This window comes from Sciurus carolinensis, chromosome 8, assembly GCF_902686445.1.
Source record: "Sciurus carolinensis chromosome 8, mSciCar1.2, whole genome shotgun sequence".
NCBI classification, from domain to species: Eukaryota; Metazoa; Chordata; class Mammalia; order Rodentia; family Sciuridae; genus Sciurus; species Sciurus carolinensis.
Window position 1 is genome coordinate 105,691,364 of NC_062220.1, and position 27,669 is coordinate 105,719,032.

The 27,669-nt window shown below is 40.9% G+C and overlaps 1 protein-coding gene across 1 annotated transcript in view; it reads left to right on the forward strand.

The window, feature by feature from the left end:
* Nucleotides 1-27,669, forward strand: part of Abca13 (ATP binding cassette subfamily A member 13) — a 475,698-nt gene that overhangs the window by 40,253 nt on the left and 407,776 nt on the right. The window contains 7 exon segments of the mRNA XM_047562044.1: nt 53-81; nt 3,835-3,998; nt 6,774-6,904; nt 11,512-11,645; nt 16,291-16,455; nt 18,080-18,279; nt 27,298-27,425. Coding sequence (XP_047418000.1) covers nt 53-81; nt 3,835-3,998; nt 6,774-6,904; nt 11,512-11,645; nt 16,291-16,455; nt 18,080-18,279; nt 27,298-27,425 — 951 coding nt within the window.

Here is a 27,669-nt window from a genome sequence, read left to right on the forward strand (position 1 = left end):
TGTGTTGGGGTTGATGACTGAACTGAAATCTCTAAAATCTGCTCTATTGTAGGTTCTTCTTATGGATCCAGTTTTTTAACAGTAAGTATCTTAACAAAAGTTTAAAACTGAGTGTCCAGAGATGTATGATTGACAACTCCTTAAATTTAATTTGCATTTTCGACACTACTTTTTGACGATTTGATTTTTAGTAACAATTATGTAGGAGTTGGATTTGAGAAAGCCAAATCCACTCTAGGAATGGTTTAAGGGATGAGTTTTAATTTTAATTTAATTTTCTAAAATAAGGTCAGTGAAAAGCAGTTGATGAGTTAAGGCTAGCAGGTGGTAGGGTCCACAGAGTTGCTTGGTAAGATGGATTAGAGCCATTCCAAAGTCAGACTTAGGCTGTGGTTTACGTGTCTGCCACATGACCTTCGACTCTAAGCACAGTGCCTTCGGTTAATGCACCAGGTTTCAGTGGGAATGACTTACAAGTAACTGAACTTTATAATAGAATAAAGCACTATTTTAAAAAATGATTAAACTAGAATTTTAAAGAAAATTTTGATACCCAGTGCTTGTGGTATCAGAGCTTATTGATAGAACCATATGTGCCTGGTGACAATGCAAAATCGACACAATGACTTTTGGAAAAGCTACTTGATATCGTTTGTCCCAGTAGTTGTTCTGACAAGTTATCTTACTTATAATGCAGAAGAGTTAAAAATAACGGTCTTCATTTATAAGGATGGATACTTTTAATATCCCTAAGTAGGGTAAGTAAGGTTGATAGCCTTCTTAGTAGAGTCACTTAATAATTCATGTGGTGCCTGGGTAACGATCCTGTCAAGTGTCAAAAGCAGAGAACAGCATCAGAGCTGTGGTGTGACTGTGACATGCAGACTCTTAGGCCCTGTGGACGGTGAGCTGGGCAAGAGTGGCCACAGGAAAGCAGTTCTGTTTGTTAAAGTGAAAGAATTCTAGGTGACTTCTGTTGCAGAATTCTGACTACGATATTATACGGTTTGAGTTTCATCTGAGTGAAATGGTCAGCCAGACACTCTGAGCGGAGGAATGGCATTACCTAAGTGTTGTTTCCAGAGACTCTTTTTGGACATTCAATTGAGCCCAGAATGATGGTGGCCAGAGGGTCATCAGGAGGCCAGTTAGGAAAATGACTCATTCGTGGCTCCAACAGGTGACAGGCTTAGCACAGTCACAGTTAGTGACAGAGGTGGTGGGACATGGAGGGATTCTTGATATAATTTGAAGGTTATCACAGAGGAGGCAAGGGTGACTCTAATCGGAACTATGGGGTGGCCGTTGATTGAAGTGGGGAAAGATTGGAACAGTTTTTCCTGGTGTTGGGGTGGGGCCCAGGGGGAGGGGGAAATCAGGAGACTGAATTTGGGCACGTTAATGAGATGCCCAAGGGACACTTTCAAGGAGGCTGTGGGTGATGTGATCCCAGTTTGGAGCTGAGGTGAGCAGTCTGGTTGGATAACATGAATTTGGAAGCTGTCGGTGCAAAGATGACTTTTAAAAGCCGAGGAGGGAGAGGGTGTAGTGGGAGAAGAGGGAGAGAACTGAGCTCTGAGCACGTGGATCTGGGAAGGGGTTTCAAGTCAGCAGGGGAAGATGAGGTGGAGGTCCTGGAAGCCATGGAAACCCTTTTCAGGGGGATGGAGATGATCTACCTCAGCTCTGCTGATGGATCTCGCAGGAAGAGGATGGAGAAGCCACCACTGAAGTGCCAGCACGGAGGCCCTTGGTGACGCTGACAAGAAAGCATTTTGCCGAGTGACCGGAAAGGAAGCATGACTGGAGTCGTTTCAGGAGGACGGGAAGGGAGACGGGAATGTGCTACAGGAGGCAGCACGTGCAGAGGGCGGGAGACCTGGGCGGAGCTGGGGGGCCCTTTCACAACCCACTGAGGGCCTCCTTTAAACCCAGGTAAAGGGGACAGTTCCCAGAGGCCCCGGCTGCTGGTCTCAGCGTCCCATGCCCAGCACGTGCTGAGTGTTAGCTTTCTGCATCTCTGAAGCGAGGCTGGGGCAGGGGAGCTGACGTCCCAGAGCAACCCACCGCAGGAGGCCCGACTCATGTCGCCTGGGATCAGAGTCCTTCTCTCTCCCCCCACTTGCCTCCTTGCCCACCTCCCTCCATTCTTTCCTTCCTTTGTTGCTTTTCTTCTTCCTTCTTCCCTTCTCCCTTTACTTTCTCTTTTTCTTCCTTTCCTGCTTCTTTTTCTCCTTTTCTTCCTGTTGAGAGTTTACAGTTATTTTCAATTGTAGGTTTTTCTAACTTTTTATTTTTGAAGGAATTTCAAACGTGTAAGTGTCCATACTTAAAAGCACCCAAACAGAATGATTTTGCAATCTCTGTTCAGTAACACAGTTGTCTCATATAGACAAAGGCGCCATAAACATACGTTGGAGAAGAGATAGCCTCTTCAACAAATGGTGCTGGGAAAACTGGAAATTCATATTTTGCAAACTGAAATTGAACCCCTTTCACCATGCATAAAACTCAAAGTGGATCAAGGACCTAGGCATTAGACCAGAGACTCTGAACCGACTGGAAAAAAAGTAGGTTCATATCTTCATCATGTCGACTTAGGAACTGAATTCTTAAACAAGACACCTAAAGCATAAGAAGTAAAATCAAGAATCAATAAACGGGATTGCATCAAACTAAAAAGCTTCTTCACAGCAAAGGAAACAATAAAGAACATGAAGAGAGAGCCTACAGATGGGAGAAAATCTTTACCACCTCTACCTCAGATAGAGCATTAATCTCCAAGATGTATAAGAACTTTAAAAACTTAACATTGAAAAACAAATAGCCCAATCAATTAATGGGCGAAGGAAGTGAACGGACACTTCACAGAAGAAAGACTATAAGTCAATGAATATATGAAAAAATGTTCAATATCACTAGCAATTAGAGAAATGCAAATTAAAACTATACTGAGATTTCATCTCACTCCAGTCAGAATGACAATTATCAAGAAGACAAGTAACAATAAATGTTGTCGAGGATGTGGGTGAAAAGGTGTACTCATACATTGCTGGTAGGACTGCAAATTGGTACAACCACTCTGGAAAACAGTATGGAGATTTCTCAAAAAACTTGGAATGGAACCATTATTTGATCCAGTTATCCCACTTCTCGGTATGTATCCAAAGGATTTAGAATCAGCACATTATACAGACACAGCCACATCAATGTTTATAACAGCTCAATTCACAATAGTTAAACTATGGAACCAACCCAGGTGCCCTTCAACAGATGAATAGATAAAGAAATGTGGTACATATACACAATGGAATATTACTCAGCCACGAAGAAGAATGAGATTATGGCATTTGCTGGTAAATGGATGGAACTGGAGGCTATTGTGTAAGTGAAATAAGCCAATCCCAAAAGAACCAAAGCCCAAATGTTCTTTCTGATATGCAGAAGCTAACACACAAAAAGGGGTTGGAGGAAGGAAGACTAGAAGTTCACTGAATTAGAGAAAGGGGAATAAAAGGAAGGGAGAGGATGGGAATAGGAAAGACAGTAGTATGAACCGGACATAACTTTCCTATGTTCATGTATGAGTACACATCATATACAACCACAAGAATTGGAAGTTATACTCCATGTAAATATAATATGTCAAAATACACTCTACTGTCATGCATATCTAAAAAGAACAAATTAAAATATTTTTAAAAAACTGCTCAACAGAGTGGCATATTAAGCATGTATGAGTCTCTGCCAATAAATTTCTTGCATTTTCTCTTTCTCTTGCTCAGCTGATAAATAAAACTAAAAAGGAAAATTTCTGGTATTTCTTCCTATCAGATGGATCTCAACAAAACAGAGGAGGTGATATCAAAACTGGAAAGCCTCCACCAGCAACCTCATATCTGGGATTTTTTACTTTCATTGCCGAGACTACGTGCAGACCCTGTTCACGTGGAAGACATCCTGCGGGGCTTGGTCCACTTCCTGCAGGCAGTTTTGAAGTAAGTTAAAAAGAAAATATAAGTAAGTATAGGTGTTGGGTTTTCCTTCTCATTTTTTTTTTAACTTTAAGTAATTTTATTTTTAATTTTTTAATTTGTTCTTTTTTGGATGTACATGACAGTAGAGAGCATCCTTCTTATTTTTAATGGGAAAGTATATAATCACTGAGACATTGTTTGATAAAAGAGAAACACTCGTGGTAATGCAGCTCTGAAACACCTGGAGCCCTGGTGCCTCTGCCTCTGTCCCCATGGGTCTGTAAAATAGCTTGCGTGGCTGCAGTGATGTTGTTCAGAGATGTTCTCCCCCATTTAGAAAGCTTCATATTACCTCAGGAGCATTTCATGGGGTCCTGTAGTCCTCAAATGAATATTTTTAATGGCTGCATAATATTGTATTTGGTGAGGTATTCTACCATAAATAATAATGCTAACGTTAGACTTTAGGTTGTTTATGTCGCCATTAGAGAAGTGACATAAACATAATAATTTCAACTAATAATTTATACTACAGTTGTCAATAATATCCCGCCGACCTGATAAACTCGGTTCCTTTTGCTTAGAATCCAGTGAGTTGGGCACTGGTCTTGTGAGATGGAGCTGACCCCATGTTACCCATAGGAGTGCCTCTGGGAAAACTCCTTCCTAGAGTAGGTTTCCCAGTTTTTAATCAGCATGTATTTTAAAAATTAAATTATTTTGTCAAATCATATGAACATGGTGTTTTATTTGGAAAAATTTATATTCTTTTCAGATTTTTTTCCTTCCTTCCTTCCTCCTTCCTTCCTTCCTTCTTACCTTCCTTCCTTCCTTGGTTCTTTCCTTTTTTGTACCAGGGATAGAACCCAGGGGCGCTTAACCATTAAGCCAATCCCCAGCCCTTTTAACATTTTATTTAGGGACAGGGTCTCACTGAGTTATTTTGGGCTTCACTAAGTTGTTGAGGCTGGCTTTGAACCCATGATTCTCCCGCCTCAGCTTCCTGAGTTGCTGGGATTATAGGTGTGTGCCACTGTGCCCAGCTCTTTTCAGATTTTGAACTTTTAACTAATTTATTTGCAACTGGTGGGAACAACTCACATTGCTTTAGATCAGAGTAAGAGGGGTCCCTATCTTGGCCCCTGTGTTTTGGAGGTGCCAGCTCTGACCTGCTTTAGGTTGTGCCTCTGATCAAGGCTCAAGAAGCCCCTGGGGACAAGGGGATGTGTCCAAAGAGCCTACTCAGGGCTGGGGCTGTGGCTCAGTGGTACAGTTCTTGCCTGGCATGTGTGAGGCACTGGGTTCGAATCTCAGTACCACATATAAGTAAATAAATAAAATGAAAGTCCATTGATAAAAATTTTTCTTTAAAAAAGAGCTCTCTCCTCTTCTGCTCTCTCATCCTGGAATTCTCTACTCTAGAGACCAGAGCCTATGCAGGCTCTTCCCTAATGGTTCCTTCTGAGGGTATCTTTTACCACTGTGGTTGCGTCCTTAGGCTCAGGGGTGGAACAGGGACAGCTGCAACCATTGGCAGGAGTGCGGAGTGGAGGGTGTGGTTGGTCTTGCTCTGCAGGCTGTAATACCCACAGTCCTGCACTGGGGCCTCTTGAGGTACAGACTGAGCTGAGGGTGGGGTTGAAGTGATTGTTCCCCAAACCCCACATTCTGGAGCACACTTTCAGAATCAGAAAATTGTCAATTTGAACACGACCTTTGGAGTTGTTATGAAGATGTATTTGTCATTCTAGGAAAATGAAACACGTTTGACAGTTTGTTAGCTTAAATATTTTAACATAGTTGATGTGCTTCCCTTTGTATTCCTTCTAGCCCTGAATGTGTTAGCAGTGGGTAATGAGAACGATCAGGCTGTTTTGAGAGAGGAAAAATTTGAAATTAGAAGATATTGATGACAGTTGTTGAACCGTATCAGCTTCAGCATAAATTTAATTTCTATCCTTCAGTGGCACAAAATCAAGAAAGTCTGCATTCATAGAAATGGTACCAGTTTTCGCTGAAGTATTTTGTAGCCTGGGGATTCTCTTCAATACACAATGAGGTCATGAGAGATTTTCCTTGATGAGAAACTACAGGAAGATTACCTGTTCGGAACCACAATGAATGGTTGTGTTGGCCTTCTGTTGCTAAAATGTAAATGCATCCCTACTTCGGTTGAATATATTTTCTGACCTACAAATTCCATTATTTATAAAATAAAACATGGATATCTCAAAAATAAAATGAATACCATATACACTTGGACTCCCTCTCTCTCCAAATTTCCTTATTCTGTGACACTGTTTGAAAGTCACTGATTGACTCTGGATACACTCGGATCCATTGGCTAAAGCAGAGTAGAGGCTATGTGTCCTTTCAATAGGTTGCCCTCTAAGTGTTAGGCTGATGATCTGAACCTGAAGCAGCCTGGCTGAAAGTTCATTTGTTCTTCCAAGATAATAGCATTTGTGCCCTGACTGGCTTGGTCAGCTCTCCTAGTCGGAGAGGAAGACCTGAGGCTGGCATAAGACAGCCCCATGTGGAGTCATCCCAAACCCAAAGTCTATCAAAGGTTGAAATTCTTAAGTATTTCAAGAGAGGGACTCACCTGTCATGCTAAGTCTTTAGCCCAGGGAGTTAGGATCACGTTAAAGCTGCAAGGAATGCTGTGTGCATGGTCCAGCCACGTCTTGCAACAGGGTAGGGACCCCGTCGGTGGAAACTACGTAAATCTCAGACAGATGCTGCTTGTTTGACTCATGGACAGCTTATACTGCTGTGCTTTTGTTCTGGTTCTAGTTCCTTAACATCTCTGGAAGATTTAGACTGGCTGCCACTCAACCAGACCTTCTCCCAGGTTTCTGAACTTGTACTGAATGTGACCATCTCAACGCTGACATTTCTGCAGCAACATGGAGTAGCAGTTACCGGTATGGGCGCCTTGGAGCTTTTGCTGTATTTTAAAATGTCTCATTGCTTAGATTTATTGACAATCACTGTAGAGTTAAAATGCTGTTCCAAGAAATGATTTAATTAAAAGATTAAATGAAGAATTGTTTGTTAATAAAAGATAGAAGTGAAATGAAAATTTGGAACTCAAAACTGATTTGTCTTTCAACTGCTGCTGAAATTCTGTAGTCGTTTCTAATGAAAATATTTTTAATTAAAAACAACTGAATTTAAAATTCTTTGACCTAATATCTTCTAAGATTAGAACAATCACTATTTCTGTGATTTCAGCCTTTCCTGTGCCTAAGCTCCTGTTGGGAATAAACATTTGGGAAAACAGTAATCCTAGTAAGGAAAAACAGGTTGATATGGACTTAAAGAGCACACTGACTGGGCTGGGGATGTAGCTCAGTTGGTAGAGTGCTCACCTTGCATGTACAAGGCACAGGGTTCAACTCCTAGCACCACCAAGGGAAAAAAAATAGTCTACTAACTGAATAAGCAGAACTTCCACAGGGAAGGTAATGGAATTGCCTAGCTCCTTCCTTCATTCCTTCTTTATCTTTCATTGTTTTGCAGTTCTGTGGACCAAACCAAGGGCTTTGCATGTGCTAGCAAGTATCACCAGGGAATTATACACGACTACCTCTTCTCTTGACCTAGGGTATTATTTTTCAAATTGTCAACTGGGCCTGAATATTTTTCTTTAAGTTTCTTGCTTTTCATGCTTTGTCTCTTTTCCTAAGGAAAATACGTGCAATGAGAAATCAGTGAAGTTGGGATGCATCTACCCATCCATTTGTTTATTGGTCTCTCCCTTTTCCCACTCAGCCATTAATCTATCTGTCCATCAGCCCTTTCATCGACCCACTCACCTATCTATCAGTTCACTCACCTACCACTCACCCATTCACTCACCAGTCCACCAACACATCTATCCATCCATCCACTGTCTGTCCATCTGTCTATCGCCCATCCAACCATTCATTTATTTGTTAATTCTCTCATTCAGTAGACACTTAACAAACACTTTCTAGGGGCCAGACACTACCTCAAACAGTGGTAATAAAAAACTGTGAAATAAATGGTTGTTGCTCTAGGGAAGTCATGTTTAGTAAAGGACTGAGATGCATCAATAAAGGAAAAACAATGACCTCAGAGTGGAGACCTGACATCTTCTTCAGGTAAAGTTTCAAGAAGGAGATTTGAAGGATGAATGAGAGTTCATCAACAAGACCAGGGAGCATTTCTAGGCAAAGAGAGCAGTGTGTGATGTGTTGGGCTTTGCCAAAAGTGTTCAGCATTCGTGCTTCTGGGATACAACCATAAGGGACAAAAGATGCTTCTGAAAGGGAACCCAGGCCAGGTTGAAAAAATGGTCAAAAGAATGAGATCTAAATTATAGAAAGATACTCCTGGGGCAGGTGTGAGGGTTGACTAAAGGCAGGCAAGTCTTGTTGCAAGGGAGTGGTCAGGTGCTTGGGATCCAGTTTTCTACTGGCCTTTTTCTTTCAAAAGCCCAGTCTCTTGAGTTACACAATGTGATGATGACACAGAGATTTCTACAGACCCAGCCAGATTCCTCCTGCTACATGGAATATCCATAAGATGATCCCTCCCATCACTTCAGATTTCATCTGCTGTTGTGACTCAGCACCAAGAGTCCCCCATAGAGTGGAAGGCTTTCTTTGAGTACTCTGTAGAAGGGAAACTAGGCTATTATCAATAAACTAGATTTTAACTTTAATTTAGTTCCTCCAGGAAGTCTTATTTCTTATGCTCAGAACAACACCCGGAGCTGGGGTGGGAGATGTATAAAACACCTTACTGAAATCTCAGTGACCTCGATTTTAACAAACTCATTTAGAGGCTCAGGTTTTTTGTACATCCTTCAAATCCTAACAATCAATTTACCTTACAATTGGAAATGTAATCACTGCTAAGAATGTAATTAAAATAAGCAATTTTCCACCCATTTGCCAGTGAGTCAGAGCCAATTAATACTATTGCAAAACATACTTCTAGAAGCCACCAAAAAATGTCTTTCATTTCTCTTGTCTCCCCCCAAAATTCTTTTGTCTAATGAACAGATGATGGTGTGTGAAGGGATACAGATGGGTCGTGACAGTAACTTTGGTCTCCTGGTCAAAACATGTCATTCATTGAAATTGTTAATTCACATATTTTGAGCACTCTACTGTTTAGTCACACATTTCATAATGAAGGTTGCCTTTAACTTTCTTAGGAAGATTTAAAAAAAAAAATTTTTATAGCTACTGATGCCACAATTCTTTTCTCTCTCTCTCTCTCTCTCTCTCTCTCTCTCTTTTTTTTTTTGGAATGCCATGAATAATTCTAATATACTCTGAGAGCAGTAGAGATAATAATTACAATTTTAGCTTGGGAAACAGCTTGGGTGTGAATTCTGGCTTAATTTAAAGGTGTTACTTAAGTGACTGTCTGCTTCCTTCTGTCTTGGAGGAAGTATTCTCTGGTAGTGCCGTTGGTTGGCAGCTCAGACCTGGCATGGGAAATGCTTAGCCTAGGGCTTGGCACCTCTTCAAAATTCAATGGATGCTAATTTTAATCTCAGAAACCCATCTTTTTTTCACCTGCATGAAGTCATGGGCAGACAATCAGATTGAAAGCCAGGGTTCATGGATTCCTGGGATCCACCCTGTCTTCAAAACCCTTCCGGAGATCACTTTGATTTTAACTCCCCCATCCCTTTTGTAATGTCATGCTTTTGCATTTTCGTAAGTGCTCACAGAATTAATTTAAGGATCATCGATGATTATACATGTGAAAATGGTTTTACAGAGGCTGTCATGTGGAGTGTTCAGTGGAAGGTTGTGGAATCATGGTCTGAAATGACCTAGTTACTAGGTTTTCGTATGAAGGTTCATATTGGAGTTTATGTGCTTTTATGTTTGTAATAGCTGGGCTGTGTTCCTCAGAGATTTCATCAAACCTTGGGAGTTTTGGGCTTATATTTTAGGTTTTGCTGGTTTAAGTAGCTTTTGTGTTTTATACCTTGGTTAACTTAGTTAGAGGAACTCAATGCCATGAATTTAAATAACTTTTAGAAATATAGTTTTAAGGTTTCCATTGTGTTTTATGTTAAGAATGCACTGTAGTTTATTCTTTTCCCTGACGCTAGATGCTTAACTGATTTTTAATGTTTAATTAGCATGAAACCGACTCAATAACACTGTTGAACGTTAATTTTTGTTCAGTTATCTGATTAGGTTTCTTGAGATAGAATTTTAGAAGTGAATTATTATCGGGTCCCCCCTGGCCGCAGAGAGGGACACGACAAATGTCTGAAGCTTTGGAAGTTTATTGTGCACAGTTCCTTTCCTACGCTTCTCTTACCCCTAGCTTCTGCGCACTCCCAGCTTCCCTTTTCCCAGCTTCTTCCACTCCCGCGTACTCCCTCCTTCCAGCTCCGCTCCAGCCGCTGCTGCTGCTGCCGCTGCCGCTGCCGCCGCTTCCGCTCCGTCCGTTCCGTTCCCCAGCTTCTGCCCCCTACTCTCCCACCCACCAGGCTTATATACACTTCAATCAATCAGGGGAGAGTACACGAGATAAACGCGGACAGCTGCAGGCGCAGGATGGGTACACGAGGGGGCATGCTCTAGTCACATTGTTAACTAGCCAATCATTGGAATTCGCTGGTTGTTTACTGTATAGCTGGCCGCTTTTGGCTCAGCGTCAGGTGCCATCTTGACCACGCCCAAGGCTGGGGTTCCCGGGAACCCCCACAAATTATTGGGTTGAATTATTTGAATTTTATCAAGGTTTTGAAATATGTTTTCAAATTACCTCTAGAAACTTTGTAACTCTTTGTCAGAGAGTATGTGAAATCTCACCATACTGTCTCTAGCATCAAGTACAATAGTCTCCCCATATCTATACTTTTAGTTATCCATGATCAACTGCAGTTCAACAAATGTTAAACAGAAAATTCTAGAAATAAACAAGTCGTAAGTTTTGAATTGTATCATGTTCTGAATAAAGAGAGGAAATCTCATATCATTCTACTTTGTTTTGTTCTGGACATGAATTATTACTTTATCCAGTGTATCCCCCCTGAATACACTTCCTGCCCATCAGTTTTTTAGTAGTGGTCCTAGTTAGCAGATCCACTGTTATGGTATGACAGTGCTTGTGTTCAAATAGCCTTTATCATACTTAATAATGGCCTCAAAACACAGGAGTGGTGATGCTGGCAATTTTATTACAGTATATTGTTATCATTCTGTTTTGTTATTATTTATTCTCTTACTGTACCTGATTTATAAATTAAACTTTATTATAGGTGTGAATGGGAAAAAACCCAGTATATACAGGACTCATTACTATGTGTGGTTTTAGGTGTCCACTGGGGTTCTTGGAACATATCCCCTGCACGAAAGGAGGAAAACTCTTTTTAGCTTTTGTGCACTATTCCTGTTTGATACCCAAATGGGATTTGGTCTTCATTTGCTTTTCCTTTAGAGGTGAAAATGACACTATTTCCTGAATTATGTTAGGCACATCAAAATATTCAAATAACTGACAATATAACTTGTTTGTTGTTTTGTAGAGTCAGCTTATCAACTGTCGCTTCAGAATATGGTGTGGGATCCACGGAAAGTTCAGTCTGATCTCAAATCCAAGTTTGGCTTTGATGATCTTCAAATGGAACAAATCCTGAATTATTCAGCAGAGCTAAAGGAGGTATGCACACTTGAACTACTTTTCACACCGCTGGATGTCTCCTTGGGAGTGTGTCTGGAATACAGTCAGACCTCTGTATCCGTGGGCCCACACCATGCATTCAACCAACAGATTGAAAATGTTAGAAAAACAAATTGTGTCTGTACTAAACATGTACAGGCTTTTCCCTTGCCTTGATGTTATTCCCTAAATATTATGAGGTGACAATGATTTATATAGCATTTTCATCTAGGGATGATTCAGAGTACACAGGAGGCTCTGTGTAGGTCATATGCAAATATTATACCATTTTGTATAACAGACCAAGTTTCTGTGGATTTTGATATCCTTGGAGGGACTTGCAACCTATGCGCCAGGGAAATGGTGGGTGAGTCAGGAAACATCTATTCTTTATAAATCACCTAGTCTTGGGTATTTTGTTATAGCAACAAAAATGGACTTAGATAACACTTTGCATATTTAAATGCAATTACTATTAGTGTGCAGGCTATTACTTTTGATCTTTGGATTCCAAATCTGTGTCTGGGTGTTCAGATGAGTGGTCTATAGCCAGATGCAGCCAGCAGACTCATGGGTTGATGTGATATTTGAAAAACTAGTTCTGCTCTGCAAGCTTAGGCTTCTTTTTTTTTTTCATTTTTATTATTATTGTATACAAATGGGATACATGTTGTTTCTCTATTTGTACATGGAGTCAAGGCATACCATTTGTGTAATCATACGTTTACATAGGGCTATGATGTTTGATTCACTATTTTTTTCCCCTCCCCCCCACCCTTCCCACCCCTCTTTTCCCTCTATACAGTCCTTTCCTTCATTCTTACCACACTCCTTATCCCTAACCCTAAACCTAATGCTAACCCCTCCCACCCCCCATTATATGTCCTCATCCGCTTATCAGCGAGATCATTTGTCCTTTAGTTTTTTGAGATTGGCTTATCTCACTTAGCATGATATTCTCCAATTTCATCCATTTGCCTGCAAATGCCATAATTTTATCATTCTTCATTGCGGAGTAATATTCCATTGTGTATATATGCCACAGTTTCTTTATCCATTCATCAACTGAAGGGCATCTAGGTTGGTTCCACAATCTGGCTATGGTGAATTGAGCAGCAATGAACATTGATGTGGCTGTATCTCTGTAGTATGCTGGTTTTAAGTCCTTTGGGTATAGGCCAAGGAGTGGGATAGCTGGGTCAAATGGTGGTTCCATTCCACGCTTTCTGAGGAATCTCCATACTGCTTTCCAGAGTGGCTGCACTAATTTGCAACCTCACCAGCAATGTATGAGTGTTCCTTTTTCACCACATCCTCGCCAACACCTATTGTTGCTTGTGTTCTTGATAATCGCCATTTTAATTGGGGTGAGATGAAATCTTAGGGTAGTTTTGATTTGCATTTCCCTTATTACTAGGGATGTTGAACATTTTTTAATATATCTGTTGATTGCTTGTACATCTTCTTCTGTGAAGTGTCTGTTCATTTCCTTAGCCCATTTGTTGATTGGATTATTTGTATTTTTGGTGTAGAGTTTTTTTGAGTTCTTAAGCTTAGGCTTCTTGTTTCCCACCTAACAAAATGTTTTTAACTGACAATTTTATGAACTATTTAACTTCTGTAGAATTTCAAAATGTAATCCTTGGCATTTCTCATGGGATAAGAAGCCCTAGTTGGTTGACTTATTGTAATTGTCTTCATTTTTATGACCTAGTTTAGTTATTACATTAGAATATAGTTAAATCGAACTACAAAACTTTTACCTTAGAATGGTAAATATGTGGAGATTAGGATGAATAGGAAAACAGGAAATACTACTCAGGTATCCACAAAATTCCATGGATATTGTGAACTATGTGTATACATTTCCTATTGCTGCTGTAGCAAATTACCACTGATACAGTGGTTTAAGAAATCCCAAATTTACTATTGTATGGTTCTGGAGGTCAAAGTACAAAATGGGTATGTATGATGTGTCCAAATGCATTCTACTGTCATGTATAACTAATTAGAACAAATTTTAAAAAGTACAAATGGGTGTCCTGGAGCTAAACTCAAGGTGTCTGTATTAGAACCCCCTGGAAGCTCTAGTGGGGATACTATGGTAAGGGGGGGTGGGGAGCTCCCTTATCCTCTACCCTTCTAGGATCAGTGACTGGGCCCACAAATGAAACTGAGAAAAGGTAGATAAACAAGAGAAAAAACAGTTTTGATTATGTAAGAGTGTATGGGAGGTCACAAAGAAAACATAAGTTCAAGGAAGCAGTCAGATGATCAAGGCTCATATTACATCTTAAGCTGAACAGAAGAAAAGGGATTTAGGCCTCTGGGATGGGAGGGGTGAAGTATTTGGTGCTCAGGGTCTCCTGATGCAGATAAGTCCCTCGGTGACCAGAGTGGTGGAGTGTGTGTGTTGAGGGGGAGGCAAGTAATTTTCTTCCTAGTATTTCTCTTCCTAGTGATTTTTATAAATGTAAACTTCCTTTATAAAAGTAAGTTACCTTTGCAAAAATGGAAATTTATAATTTATTTTTAGGTAGTTAGGAGGAGGTAAGGAACTTTTCCTGCATTTGCTGACTGCTAAACTCAAAATAACCCATATTCCCAAAAGACCTGTGTTAGAGTGGCCATTCTAGTGGCCATATACTGCTTTTAACTGTTTCTGTGCCTCTTCCAGGTTCTAGAGGCTGCCCATTCTCCTTGCTTGTGGTCCCTCTTCATTAAAGCCAGCGAAGGCTGGTCCAGTCTTTCTCTTGTCCCACCACTCTGAAGCTGACTCTTTCTATTACTCTCACTGTCAAGGGAGACACCTTGTCACTGGGCGCACATGATAACCCAGGTTGACCTCCCATTCAGGGTCGGCTCATCAGCACCTAATTGCATCTGCAACCTCAGATCTAATCAGCCATGTAACGGCCTATTTGCAGGTTCTGGGGGTCGGGATGTGAGCTTCTTTGAGAGACCATTACTTTTCCTACCTCTTGTAAAGCCCTTTGCTGTCTGGCTTCTGCCTGTGTTCCCAGGTCCTCTTTGAGGACTTACTGGCTCCTACCCCTCATTTTCCAGGTATGCACAGAGGACTTAGCACATGCTGTCCCTGGGCTAGAGTGGTTCTGTTGGTTCTTTTACTGCCTCCTCCTTAGAAAATGATTCATCCAAACTCACATCTTCTGTGAAGGCCCCATGATCTCATGCCAGCCTCGTTCCCCTATTAGTCAACCTTCTGTTGTAGGGCACATCCTAGGGAACTAAAAGCCTCTCATCTATCTCTCATAAACCATGAGCATCTGGGCAGGGATGGGATCTTATTTTTCTAATATGGTATGTGGTACCATGGCACTTGCTGTTTTCTTTTTTTGTGGTGCTGGGCATTGAACCCAGGGCTTTGCACATGCTAGGCAAGCACTCTACCACTGAGCTACATCCCCAGACCATTTTTAAATTTTATTTTGAGAAAGGGTCTCACTAAATTGTTACCTGGTCTCAATCTTGCCATCCTTCTGCCTCAGTCTCCCAAATAGTTGGGATTGCAGATATATGCTACCACACTTGCCTTATTTTTTAATTAAACAGAAGAAAAATCAGAAAACATGGAGCATCTTATGGGTTGATAGTCATGAGTGAACATTTTCTAATCTGGATTTTAAAGGGAACTATAAAATGAACAAATAGGGCTTTAATGCTTTCTGATTCTTGCCATTGTTTTAGTCCTTTTGGATATCTAAAACAAACTCCCATAGCCTGGGTGACTTATACAACAGAAATTTATTTCTCATGGTTCTGGAGGCTGGAAGTCCAAGGTCAAGTCTCCAGCGCACTTCATGTCAGGTGAAGCTCACTTTTTGGTTCATAGACAGCATCCTCTCTCTGTCTTCACATGGTGCAAGGAATGCAGGAGCTCTTTTGTCGGTGTTTTGTATGGGCACTAGTCCCATTACAAGGGCTGCATCCTTGTGATGTAATCACTTTCCAAAGTCCCACCTCCTCATTTCATCTCCCTGAGAGTTAGGATTTCAGTATATGAATTTGGGGGTAACACATATATTTAGATAATAGCAGTAATCAATAGAATTCCTGAAACACAGCACTACTGAGACTATGTAACAGGGGACTGTAGCTCATTCTATCACAGACCTTTTTGTTCAGAGAGCAGTTTTAGAGAAGTTTATGTATAAAATAAAGGAGATTTGATTCAAAATGTTAAGCAGTTTCTAAACCAGGACCTCAATTTGAATCTTCCCAATTTTATAGGTTTTGATAATTAGAAAAGAAAATGTTCTCAAAAAGGCCACTTTGTTAATGCAATGTATCAATTAAACTAGGCTGGCCTCTATTTGCTTTGGTGGAAGAGTGAAGATGAACAATGTTTATGTCAGCCTCCTGCCTTCTGCTGAAATAAACAGCTGTTTCTGTTACTTATGGCCAGTTCTGAAAAATAGGATCAGTTTTCTTCCTTAACTACAAAAGTTTGCCTTCAGAATAAATCACACAGACACCATAAGCAACACTTTGTCACCTGCTACTTGTTTAATCAGGCAAATGTAAGAACTTCACTTTGACAAGATTGCGGTATTATTTTTAGAAAAGAAATATTCTAGGAAAAAAACGATTTTATTCTGAAGCATTTCTTTCATATCATTGCCAGATTCCCACAGAGAGGTCCTTAGAAAGGATGGTGTGTTCAGTCTTGTCCAGCGTATCCAAGGATGAAGCTGAGAGGGACCACCATGGTGGAGACTGTCATCCTGAGTGGGTAGAAGCCAAGAACTATCTCATCCATGCAATCAGTTGGCTGCAACTGTATGGACAGGTACAGTCCTGCATCTGGATGCTCTGACTTGGAGCCTTCTGATTTGCAGTATTCAAACTCGTTCCTTTCAACACCATGTCCTTTATCTTTTGATTTCTTATCCTTTTTGGGGAAAGGCCTTAGGACTCCCACATCCTGGCCACTGTGTGCACCTTCTCCCATGGGTGTCTACCAGACTCAGGTCAACAGGCCTTCAACACAGGTCACCAAAATTCCATCCATGTTTGACACACACCCTGGACACTAAGTGGTTCCTACATTCATTCCTACATACTGCTGTTGGAATGTGAGATCCCTCCCAGGCTGCTTTGACCAGCTCCTTGGATATTTGTGCATATACATTTGACTTGCTTTGTGCCTTCTTTCTGGTTTTTCTCCGTTTTTTGTTAAAAATGGTGACTGGAACTTAAAGCCAAACAAGAAGACTGGAGGCTTTGGTCTGTTTTCAGAAATGCTGATGGGAGGCAGCATACCCCCCAGTCATTGGATACCTGACTGATGGCCTTCAAAGCTCACAGAGGCCCTGGCCAGCTCACGGCTCTGTGTTTTTTGTGCAGTTTTAGAGATTGCAGGAAAGTTCCCCTCCCACCACCCTCATTGCCTCCCATTCTCTTTATCAGTGTTACTTTCCCATATTGTTTTTTCCTTTACGAACACATCCCCCCAATATGTGCAGCTGATATAGGTTGAAATTTCAAATAGTCATACAACTATATCCTTAAAAAATATGTGTGATTGTTCACTTGCTGGCACTAAATTCATCAAGCACTAAAGTTATCAAGAGACAGCACTGAGATGATCAACATCAATGTGCATATTTGCTTTGTGTATTATCTGCATCACTTAAATGCATGGTTAATTCAGGCTTGATTAGCACACATACCTTGGCATCATGCAGGTCCTATACTCATTTGAGCAGGAAAGATGTATTTTGCTTTATTTTGGTAAATGCTAAACTATAATACTAATAGCTTTTTGGGGGGCGTTACTGGGGAATTGAACCTAGGGGTGCTTAATCACTGACCCACATCTCTTATCCCCAGCTCTTTTTTATATTTTTATTTGGAAACAGTGTCTCAGTGAGTTGCTTAGGGCCTTGCTAAGTTGCTAAGGCTGGTTTTGGTCTTTTCTTTAGTATCATAATTACCAAGCCCATGTCATAAAAGTGGTATTTATTGACTATATATTGATGATGACATATATTTTAAAATATATAACTATATTTAAAGTATCCTAGACAGGTTAGTTTCATATTCAAATAATTTTTAATTTAAAACAATGTATGCTCTTGCCCTTTTTTTCCCCTCTCTGTTGTTTCTCTTTTGGTGGGAGGAAGGAAAGAATTAGGGTGCTAAAAGTATTAATTATTGCAATTTTTTATTTTTAATTTCTGAGTGGATATTAAATCAAAATGCAGTTATTAATAGATACTTTAATTTGTCAACAAAATAAAATATTGGCTGTCATTTAAAATGGTCTGTTAATATTTTTTAATGAAATATGTTATTTGTAATGTTATTATTAATAATATGGTTAAAAATTTATTTATTTTTAAAATTTGTTCTATTTAGTTACACATGACAGTATGTATAATAATAAAATTTTTGTTTCTGAATTTGTTTAGGTGTTTCACCAGTGGCAACAGAGTGGCCTGCTTCAGAAGATACTCACAGGTGCTGCCCATAGTCTGGGGGCCCTCAGGGACCAGCTTGAAGAAGGGGATGAGCCATGGAACGTGGTGGAAACCTTGCATACTGGACTGCTCCTCCTGAGTGACAGTTTGGCAGCCGATGGACCTGAAGACAGTCTTCACTCTCCACAGATGTAAGGCAAATCTCCCTCTTTTGTTGTTGACTAGGCTAGATAATGCTGAATTTTCATGAATGCGTGAGGTTACTGTCAGAAGCAAATTTTTTGAAACTGCAGCTAGACTATGAATTCCTAGTTAACGGATGGGAAATTCCAGGCTTTTATGTTGGAAAGGACAGAACTTTTGGAAAAATTCTGAATATCAGTTTAGATGTGGAAGGCAATCTAAAAGGGAATGACATTTGAGAAGGTGCCAGCTTCCTAGATTTTATTTCTTTGGCATTTATTTTAAAATGAACTTATACATGTTAGAGGTAATGTTACACAGGAAACTGCCTGCTTCTTATTTCAAAATTGCAAATATTTGAAGTGTTTACATAAGACTAGAAATATGTTAGAAGTGGGAATAAGTGGAACTGGTGTTTTTTAATTTTTAGGGAAATTGAATTAATTCATCAAAATGGTCAATTCTGCTGTAAGATTGGGTCTCTTTCTTCAGTAAGCATCATAGTTTGAAATAAAATGAATTTTATTATATGCCTACAGTTAAGATCTTCATTGGAAGAAAACAATTAGATTTCTCAATATAATCTCAAAAAGGTTTATTTCACATCATGGGCCACATGAGCTCTGGCTCTCTGGTTACTATGAATATGGAATTATGATGTTGGAATTGTATGGGGCTGTCTTATTTTTATGATTACACTGCAAATAGCAACTCCCAACATTTCCTACTCTCTCACATTTTTGTGGAAGGAGTTAGGAATTAGGATCTTGCTATGAGCATCTTGTTTCCTGATTTTTACTTAGAGTTGTTCTGGGGCAGAGTTTTGGAGCTTCAGGCAGCAATGATGTTTCTATCAGGGCCATAAAAGCAACAGAAAGATGAATATCAAGAAGAACAGGGATGCTTTGAAACAATGAGCTGAACAAAGGACAGTTTTACAACTGTTTCTCTCATCAATTTAACTTCAGATGCAGAATATTGCAATGTAAGACTTTGCATTGGCTTATTGAAAACTTCCCTGCTGGTTGGTTTGGGAAGCTCAACAAGTCTGTTAGTAATGCTTATTCATAGACACAGCACATTGAGTCACCTTAGTTACTCTATAAACCTCCACTGTCCCTAGTACATTAGCCTAGGTCCCTGCCTGCTCTTTAACTGAGGGAATGAAGCCCCCAGAATCCATACTTGACTTTTAGTTTCAAACAAGGATTAAGGAAGATTAAGATTACATGGAGTACTAACCTCTCAGGGTCTTAAGCCCCCTTGCCCTTCTCGATCAGCGGCAAGGGAAGGGGACACTCCCCAACAAGGTCAGACCAGGATAGGTAGGGCCGACTGACCGCCCGCTCCCAGCCCTCCGGGCGGAGGACAATCAGACACGTCAGGAAGACCCGTCACAGCAGGAACTCGTTTATTGAGGAAGTCACAGAGCTTTTATGTAGGGTGGGGGCTAGGTGGGAACCAGTCAGCTTAAAGGTCAGCAAGGCATGGGTGTTCACGCAGGTGAGAGTCCCATAGGACTATATGGCAAGCACGAGCTGATCACGTTCGTGGAACTGTTGTTAACCAATCCCTGACGGTGGTTGGTTTATCGTCATGAAACTTTGAAACCTTTGAGGCCTTGATCTTGCTCATTCGCCAGTGAGTAAGGAGTCAGCTTGAGTTAGTTAACGTGTCGTTAGTCCCAACATATCCCCCTTTTTTGTTTTATATTAAGGGTGTGTCTGTCTTAGGTTGCCCCTGGGAGAGTCTTACCCGTCATGGACCATCACCCTAGCAGTTTGGGGGTCCGCCTTACTCAAAGGTGTGCCTGTCTTAGGTTGTCCACGGCAGAGCAACATCCTTACCCATCATTGGACAATGAGGCTCTAGCCCTCATTTCCTGTCTTAGGTCGGTATGAGCTCCCCATGAATCTTACCCGTCATTGACTACCACCTTAGCACTTCAGGTGGGCCCCTCAGGAGGAGCAGGGTTTAAGGGAGAGACACTTAGACCCCAGTGTCCTGATACGAGTGATCCATAATCCTATATCATCATCATGAAGGGCGGTATAATGCTGTCAGACCACCATGAGCTGCACAGACTTAGCCTGGCTTTTCAGTAAATGGATAAGCTTATTGATTATGCAAGGCCCAAAGGTGAACACAAGGATAATGGTGATTAGCAGTCTTGTAAGCGGGAGGAGGTAGGGGAGCCACCTGTGTAACCCAGTCCAGAGGAAATTAAGAGTGGAGCTCGCTCCTACGACGTTCCAGATCTTCTTGTAGGTTTTTGATTTTATCTTGTACAATGCCAGAGTGGTTGGTGTAGAAACAGCACTCTTCACCGAGGAACAGGCAAAGCCCTCTTTCCTTCGCCATTGCAGGATGACAGTGGCCAAGGAATCAAGTTGAGCCTGTAGATCTAAGATGGTAGAGCTGCAAAGTACAATGTTAGGAGCTCTGTGTAGCTCTCAAGGAAGTCCGCTGTCCAAAGTTATAAGGTCAGAGACCCCAATCTCAATCACTGTTGTCCCATTTTTGCTATTGCGCATTACACTCTTTCTTAAATGTCATTTTAAGAAGTTTACATATATTGACTTCTGAGTTTATATGAACATTAGTTAGCACTATTTAACATTATATCTAAAACATGAATTAAAGACATGCTGAGAGAGCTTTTAACTTTCCTTTTGTGTGGCAAAGTGACAAAATGTTTTTGTTTCACAATATTAACCTTTAAACAAATCAGGCTCTAACCTTTAGAAATACATTTACACTTAAAATTTTCTCAGTGTAAAAAGTAACAAATATTACTATACCCTATTGATAACAGGTCCTATAATAGAACATTAAATGATAGAAATAAATCCCCAATAAAATTTACTCTTTATAATTACCATTACAGACAAGTTTAGTTTGGAGAATAGCAGCTTGATAAATTCCCTGTTTTAAAAACTTATATACCTGGAAAATATGAACACATTCAACATACAAAGAGTGACCATTTCACAATTACCTTGACATTTTTATATTACCAAATTTAGTTTTTAAAGAAAAATTTAGACTCTGACGTAGTACAATACTCTAACAGTTGCTTAACCATAATTGTATAAACCCCTATTTTTAAGACTAATTGTTCTAAAGAATAAAACTTAATAGACACAAAGTTAAGAGTAAATTAGTGTTTCTAAGAAATCCTTGTCATTTTACCATATAGATTAAACTTTGGTTTATATCAGAACATTAGTATTTCACCTTAGGAAAAAACCTTAAATAGCTTTAACTGTGTCACATACATACAACCAACTTAGTTACATGCAAACTTATTGAAATTTGTCCTTTACTTACATAGACTTTCTTAGCACTTACTTAGACCCTCATGTATTTTATCACACAAGCACTTTCTTACACAGAAACACTTCCTTTTCCCTTTTACTAAATATATTTCCATACCCAGAACCTTTTATTTTCTCTTTCCTTTTGACCCCTTTTTGTTCACATTCTGAAACAACTCTTATGAAATTTCTTAATTTATATAAATTACTCCATTTTAATAAGATTAAGTATTTTGTTATTTATAGTACTCTAATTGAAACACAGTTGAAACCTTTAGAACCCTTTGTATATAGAATTACCTGTTAGGACATAACTCTTAGTAACCTTGTTTTTAGTTTAGTGATGACACAAAACAATTTTTTCTACAAACACATTTGAGTAATCCCATGCATGTCAACTCTAATTCACTTATTTTCTTAAAAAAAACCCAAGATATTAGACAAGTGTCCTGAACAGTATTTGCCATCTTTTTCTTGTTGGAGGAAAGTCCTAGAAAAATTAATGTTAGACATTTTATTAATATCAACATTTTATTAGTTTGACCACCTAGAGACTTGCGAGTTATTTTCAAGACATTTTACTTCTATTAGTTTGCCCAATTTAAATCGAACCTTTTTAAATCACGTGAATTAAAAATATTTGGATCCATTTTTAAATTTTAATTTTAGGAGCGCTCAGTTTTGATACAGACAAAACATGACACCAGACAGCACGACATACACATAACACAAAATCAAAGGCCTTGAAACTTTATAGGTGAATCTCCATTGCAATGTAACAGATGTTCAAAAACTCTAGTTGAATAAAAAAAATAGAACTGATCAAAAAAGTCATGAGCTCAAAAAAAATGTAGAATTAAAAAAAAACAAGAGTCCTGGAAAAATGATACGGCCGTTAATTACTTTAGTAAAGCACCATAAAATTTACTTTTGCTGGAGTTCACGTAAGACTCTTTTTGCCTTTTTTTTTTTGGGGGGGGGGGTTTGCGACTGTTCTCCTACTAAGCATTCTGGCTTCCTTCATTTACATTTCAATGTAAGCCTTGACTGAGATTTGGATCTGAAAGGGGTCAAAATGCTCTAGCAGAAACTTGATGCCTAAGGCATTTAAACCCTTATTCCTGGTTAGTAATCAATTCAGGTTTGGACACAGAAAATTGTGAAACAATTATCTCCCAATACTTGTGGGGACTGGGGCTACTATATCATACTCCTTACTAGGACATGCCACTGATGGTTGGGTTGGTTACTCCCTCCACACCAGTATATGTGAGACCTCATGGCAGGAGGACTAGGTGGGCTGGGCCAGGGAATGGAAGCAGAAACAGCTGATTCGAAGTTGGAGGAGGAGGAGGGATTGAGAGGGGGAGAAGAAGGAGGCATTCGAGTTTGCAGGAAGAGCAGAGAAGCACAAGAAAGAAGAGACTTGAAGATAAGGAATCCCTTTCCATCTGCCCACTCGCTTGCGGAAGCTGGGTGCCAATATCTTTGGTAGCCACAATCCACCTTCCCATGGAGCGATCTTTCATCCCTGCACAGGCTGATTTGTGATCGGTAGTCATTCCTTCCCAAACTAACTTTTTAACATTTATCAGGAAGGCCATACAGGGTCGGGGGGAGGTTAGAGTCTGTGAGTTCTTGCCCAGTATCATAAAATGGCCACCGAGAAGATTTCCTGCCATCCGGAAGGAGGAGGGTGATGGCTTTCATTGGAGTCTGATGTGACCCCAGAATACAAGATGGCAGCAATGAGCCTCCCCGGGGCGGTAGTGAGCCCTCCCTATGTGTAGAGGCTGGCTGCCCTCGTGGTTCCTCAACCTTGGGAGGAGCAGATGGAGATGGATTGAGCTCCTCATTAAAGGTCTCCCAAGGTTGTTTACTATGTGGCAAGTTTCTGGAAGGAGATGCAATGGGAGGAGCCAGCGGTTCTTTAGGTGGTGGCTCTTTGGGGAGAAACTTGGAGTCCCCTTTGGGAGGACCTGGAGAGAAGCAGGCCTTAAGGGTGGATAATGTAGGGCAGACTCCTAATGGGGGACCCTCCCCTAAACTGATTTCCCTCTTCTTAACTAGTTGTTCTACACGATCCCATGTGGACCAGTCAAAAAGATCAGCGGCGGGAAGCCAAGGGGCCACCCGAGTAAAGGTGTCCCAGACTTTTTACGCCTGTGTATCAGACCACTCAAGGCCCCTACTCTTCAGAGTCTAAGAGCTGAGAGCACAGGGTCACCATGTGTGGTGTGTGTTTGCCCCATCTTTTCAGGGATGCCTTACCTCGGAACTCTCTTGGCCCGATCTGCCGGTACTTTCAGTTTCGAAACTGCCTCTTTGCTTTGGCTGCGGATCAGCCTTGAGGGGCCCGACGTTGGGCGCCAGATGTCGGGGTCTTAAGCCCCCTTGCCCTTCTCGACCAGCGACAAGGGAAGGGGACACTCCCCAACAAGGTCAGACCAGATAGGTAAGGCCGACTGACCACCCGCTCCCAGTCCTCCAGGCGGAGGACAATCAGACACGTCAGGGAGACCCGTCACAGCAGGAACTCGTTTATTGAGGAAGTCACAGAGCTTTTATGTAGGGTGGGGGCTAGGTGGGAACCAATCAGCTTAAAGGTCAGCAAGGCATTGGGTGTTCACGCAGGTGAGAGTCCCATAGGACTATATGGCAAGCACGAGCTGATCACGTTCGTGGAACTGTTGTTAACCAATCCCTGACGGTGGTTGGTTTATCGTCATGAAACTTTGAAACCTTTGAGGACTTGATCTTGCTCACTTGCCAGTGAGTAAGGAGTCAGCTTGAGTTAGTTAACGTGTCCTTAGTCCCAACAACCAACCGAGGACAACTGAGCTCTCCCTGCCCCCACACATAATTTCCATACGCACACTCAATTGCACTGAATAATCAATTGACCTGTGAAATCTCTATGTCCATTTGGATGCCACTTTTGTCACAGATAGTACAAAACTGCAACCCCATGACTGTCTAGGTGACGAGAAAGTCCATTGCCTGTGAATCTCTGGCCCTTCTGTTGTCCTCCTTGGACTTTGGCCTCCCCATCTGGTAATGGCATCACTAGGTGATCTCTAATCACTAGGTGATTTCTAGATAACAACCTACTAGCCTTTTGGGAACTTTGTACAGCACTTCCCAGTGGCTCTGTGTCTTCACCTATCAAGAAGAAATAATCTGCACACATTACTAGGCTGTTTTGATGATTGACAGAGACCCATGGGTGAAGGATGTCCTCCACTGAGCAGATACTCTTAAACCTTGACCCTTCTCACCTCTGCCATGAACATCTGCTGATCTCTTCTCCTAAACTCCCTTCTCCTTCTTTGCATTCTTCTTTTTTCAGATTCACTGAGTTCAATCCCTGGATGTCAAATGTCCCTTCTTAGGCACCTTCAAGACTTTGTAATCTTTTTTATTAATTCTTCTATTATTGGAGTAAATTTTTTCTTTTGTTTTTTAATGGAGTCACAGTCCCATCCCAGTAGGTGTGTGTGTGGTTCATGTTCCTGTCACTTTCCCTCTGGGCTGCACACTTGAACCCCATACTCACGACTGACCACTGTCCTCCCTGTTTAGTCTCCTGAGTATTGTTGGCTTTGCCATCTACCTGCTATGTGCACTGAATAAGCAATTGAGCTGTGAAATCTCTATGTCCATTTGGATGCCACTTAGTATTTTTGGATGCCACTTCCCCACCTTTGTATTTTGGGTGGTTGTTTTGTTGCACCCGTTGATGTCTCTTTTGCCTCCTTTTCAAGGTTTTGTCCTTGTGTCTTCAATTTGCACATTTTGATGAAATCAAACAGCCTCTTGTCTCTAGGCTTCTGCAAATGTTTATATGATTCCCATTTCCATTTAGCAGGAAACTATGTATTTTTTTTTCTATCACAAGTCTTGGTCCAGGAAATCACTTTCTTTCTTTCTACCCTGTCTCCAGACCCAGTTGTTCATATCATTTCTCTTCCTAAATCACAAGCTTCAACCAAAAGAAGTGAGAACATCGTCAGGCCCTCAGTTACCCTCTGAGCACCTGGTGTCATTACAGACCCTCTTACCTTCTGAGGTTTTGTCTGCTCTTGTTCAGTCACATCAGTCAGGTGACTGGGCAGTGGGAGCTCTTCATCTGTGTTCCTGGCAAGCTAAGGACTCATAGGGAGGTTCTAGCAAGGCCTGACTCTGCAACACACATGTGGCTGTGAAGTATCTGCTCACAGAGGTGGCCATGTGATGTCCTTTCTTGCCAGAGCTTGAACAGGCTTAACTGTGTGACCCAAGTTTTAGGTCACACAGTTTATCTTTTTTGCCCTGGAGAGAGTAGAATGAAGTGCAATTGCCACACTCCTGTTCTTTCCATGAACCTGGTGTTTCCTCTTCATTGTAATCCAAAGTGTCAGAGAATGAGGACTCTTACCCTACTTCATCCTGTGGAGGCTCAGTTCAAGAAGCCACCTCTGGCTTCAGGCTAGGGTGAGTCACATGTCTATGGTGATGGATGTGGGGATGGTTGCCCCTCCTGCTGGTCTCCTGTAGGAGACATGTGATTAGGATCCTCCAGATCCATCAGCTTCCAAACTACAGGACAGCAGCAACTAGTTATCAAATTTGCATTTAGCCCAGGTCTACTGAGATTCTGTGAAGACCAAGTATTGTGAAGTTCAAATGCAGGCTAGAAGCTCAAAGCTGTGGCATGGCCAGAGCTCTGCCAGGGGAGCATTTTGCTTGGTGTTTCAGTAACTACATCTTTCTTCTTGTCTCTCCTTTGGGCTTTCCATCTTTGTCATGGCTGAGGATGCCCTATGCTTGCCTGAAGGCTCAGCCTGGACTTTCCTGGGTTATCCACAGTGTGACCTCACATTTGGCTCTTCATTCTCCCACATTCATTTCCATTTTTGTTTCCTCTCATTCTCAGACTCACTTTCTTTCCAGCTTCTCTTATGAGTTAATTCATGAATCCATTTGAGTAATATGTCATCTTGCTTAACAGACTACAGTCTAGAGATGGAGAACCCCTTATCTCTTTTGCCAGGCCTAGTGACATGCTCTGGCAGGAAGGCAGATGCGTCTTTAATGGAGTAGTGCTTGAAATATTTCCCATGGTGACTTTTCTGCTTCACTTTGAAGGTGAACATCTTAAAAGTACAAACTTTGCCCTGGCCCCAGGGTCATTATTCTGTCTCTGTCTTTGACATGTCTGGCCTCTAAGACTCCAGGCACTTGTAGGTATTAAGCAGCTTGATTATCCCCCTTTGACTTCAGAGAATCTTACAGGTGTTTTTAATTTGACCTACTTGGGACCACTTTGATGGATTCTGTCTATCACGGTACACCTTCTCAATATTTTGAAACTTTTCATAAATTTTTCCTACATCTCATAACCATAGACTTCAAGGCAAAAAGTTATAAATCTCACCTGGAACTTTATGCCAATCCTCACTTCTTTTACATACTGCTCAGAGTATACTTCCCTGTTCTGGGATAAAGAGAATGTTTAATCCATATTCAGTACCTAAAAGATTCTACAAATCAGCTGATTCAAATAATGCAATTTGTCAAGAATTTGCTTAGATGATGAAATGAAACTTTCAGTCCACGAATACACTTTTTAAAACGGTGGAATGTTTTCCTTTACATGGAAGTTTCATTTCCCTAGTTGGTGCCTTGAAACACTTTCATTTCATTTCATTTATTTCTTTTTGCCCTCAGATCAGAGCATCTGCAGAAATTGCAGAGTGTGCTGCAAAACCTGTCTCAGTGGCCAGAACTAAAGAAATTGCTGCAACTGGATGGTGCTCTCAGGAATGCAATAGCCCAGGATTTGCATTTCATCCAAGGTAAACCAACTCTGGTTTGTCACTGACTCACTAAGAGCAAATATAACATTTATTGGAAAATGGACTTGGCAACTGCCTGGCAATGTTGTAAAGTCTGAAGCTAAGTTATGCTGCAGTTGTTGTATGCATATTTATGCTTTGCTATGATGCCTTTGTGGGATATTTCACATCGAGCATGCCATGACTGAATACACAAAACTGTCACAGTGACAGGTGTATCCTGCTGTTCACCATACGCCTACAG